The sequence below is a fragment of the Lactuca serriola genome, chromosome 5, assembly GCF_051521515.1.
Source record: "Lactuca serriola cultivar US96UC23 chromosome 5, Lser_US96UC23_V15, whole genome shotgun sequence".
Taxonomy (NCBI): Eukaryota; Viridiplantae; Streptophyta; class Magnoliopsida; order Asterales; family Asteraceae; genus Lactuca; species Lactuca serriola.
This window is the reverse complement of record NC_136412.1, coordinates 233,330,012-233,332,493: the sequence shown is the minus strand read 5'-3', so window position 1 is coordinate 233,332,493 and position 2,482 is coordinate 233,330,012. Positions and strand designations below refer to the sequence as shown.

Here is a 2,482-nt window from a genome sequence, read left to right as displayed (position 1 = left end):
ATGAAGATGAGTTGAAGATGTCTTAGATTGAAGCATGCTTCAAGCAAAGATGGTAAGAATTTTGATGGAATGCATTAATAACTTTTAAGAATTTTGAAGGAATGCAATAATAGCTTTAAAATTTACTATACGTGTTTAATCTTTTCTTGACATAGGCGTTCACATGAAACTTTGCAAGTCCCGAAAACGTTTGTGTAATTAGATTTTACAATATCGACCCACATATTTTTTTAAATGTGTTTCATTATTCTTTTTACACTATATCATATTTGGTAATATAAATGCTCTTCAAGTTAAACCAAGATGACCTACCACAAATAAAAAGATGAAGATTTTAAATTGTCTGACTAATTTTAACTTCACATATGTAACATATTATCACATCATTAAGGATGGTTTATCTGCACCATTGTCGCACTCGGCTTTGGAACTGCTTGCCAAGCCGAGGCTGCAATAAGGGGCCGACTATGCCATCCTAGGGTCAAACACCCTTCATTTTCTTCTACAGAATACCCATCCGCCGAAAACAGAGTCAATAACATCCGGGCTTGCTTGAACGCGTTTGATCCTAGATGTAATGGTGCAAATCCAGCATTTGTCAATCGATTCCGCCATGTAACCAATGGCTCATGCCTTTCCACGCGAGCCAACCCTTCGCAACAAACCACATTACATATTTCCCTTTGGATATACAGTTCAGCTAGGGATTTTTCCCGATGAGCCGTGCATGCGTCTAATGAGTCAAACATTGTGGAATAATAATACAAGGCTTCAGTGAATCGATCCAAGAATTCTGGTTGATTGTGGTTCGACTCTTGTTCCACAACCATCAAAATTCTTGGATTCAGATCATGAATCCAATCAAGGACCAAGTCAATTGATTGGCTTGGTCCTAGCAGTTTATGTAACTGCATTATTGAATTTACTGCAACAGCCTCTTTCGGGCTGACTTGCAGCATCCACGGCTTCACGTCTTCCAGACGTGAAGCTGCTACACCTCGAAAGGCGAAACGAACGTTAACTGATCGGGCTAGTTCTGCTAACTTGAGTCCGATCTCCCGTAACGAGTCACGTCCGTCAGGGGAAGGTGGACCGATCCCGGTGAGGCGGAGTAGTGGCGGTCCACCGGGCCGAAGAGCTAAAGCTTGTATCAAAGCCGGCCATTGTAAACCTTGCATTAAGTTGAAGTCGATGACGTGGACACAATCTTGACCTTCAAATGCTTCTAAGATGGCTTGATTAGCAGTAAAATGAGCGAACTTTAAATAAGGACAAGCTTCGTAATAATGGTGATATAACATCTCATTCTCGTAAGCTGATAAGTCCTCCTGAACGATGCCGTTTTGGGGGGAGTCAACGATGCGCCGGCTGAGGGCGTCGATGAAGAAACTTCCGACTTTTCCGATGCCACATCCGCTGTTTACACGTCCGAGTAAAACCTGTAGATCTTCGATCAACAAGCTGGCCAATGCGAGGTCGCTACGTTGGACAGCCTCCGCACAAGTCATCAACACGTGTACTAACCGGATACTAACGTCTTCTTCTAACGGCGTCACGACCTGTTGGGAAAATTCACCGTTTAACGGAGAAGGATTATTACTGTACATGTTGATATTCGCCGGTAACTGATGTAGATCGGAAAAATCAGTGGGTACAGCTATGGGTGCTGGCGGGTTGGTGTTCAATTCAGTGAGTAATGAGTCAACCCACGAAGCGAGGTCACTGGGGTTGTAATGAACGGCGTCGTGTACAAGCTCTGAGATCCCCACCGGTGAGGATTTCACCATGACGGTTTCGAGGTGTTCGAGACGCTCAGCGACTTGGTGGAGGTCATTTGAACGTACCTTGTAGCCGGCGCCGGCAAGAAGGTGGTCCATCTGATCAGGCGGTTGCGGCGGTTTGGTGGAGCTTGAACACGCGGAGGAAGACGAGGAGCTGCTTCCGGCGGCAGCCGAAATGGAAGAATCGTAAGGACCCATATGTGAATGAATTAGTAGATTTCGAGTTGGGTTTGTTTTGTGAATTGAATTAGAGATCGGGGTGGGAGAGAGAGAAAGTAGAGGTGTAGAACCTGAAACACAGAAACGGTGCGTACAGGGATTCTGTGGGAGAGAGAGAGAGAAGGGTCACATATGTGATACTACTATAAGATGCTCCATGTGCAGGGCCTTTTTCGGTTAAAGATTTCGATACTTTCTAAATTTTTATGTTTGCAAAATACATATAATATTGTGATATCTTTTAAAATATATTTTTATCATCGAATCTAATATATATTAACATTCTTCATCGATCCGTTACTTATTTTTTTAGCGAGATCCTATATATATATATATATATATATATATATATATATATATATATATATATATATATATATATATATATATATGATCTCGTACAACATCTACCGGACAAATAACTAGTACAACATCTACCGGAACCAATAATCAAATGACACGTGTCCATTTTTTTCTTCACA

At 41.9% G+C, this 2,482-nt stretch overlaps 1 protein-coding gene across 1 annotated transcript; it reads right to left on the bottom strand.

The window, feature by feature from the left end:
• Positions 1-293: 293 nt before the first annotated feature.
• Positions 294-2,217, bottom strand: LOC145053729 (protein SLENDER RICE1-LIKE 1-like). The gene has a single exon (XM_079001818.1). It carries the CDS (start codon positions 1,977-1,979, stop codon positions 387-389), a length of 1,593 nt encoding a protein of 530 aa, XP_078857944.1. The 5' UTR covers positions 1,980-2,217; the 3' UTR covers positions 294-386.
• Positions 2,218-2,482: the final 265 nt, after the last annotated feature.

Excerpts from the sequence above, each read along its gene's own strand:
- LOC145053729 (XM_079001818.1), bottom strand. The coding sequence starts at position 1,979 with ATGGGTCCTTACGATTCTTCCATTTCGGCTGCCGCCGGAAGCAGCTCC.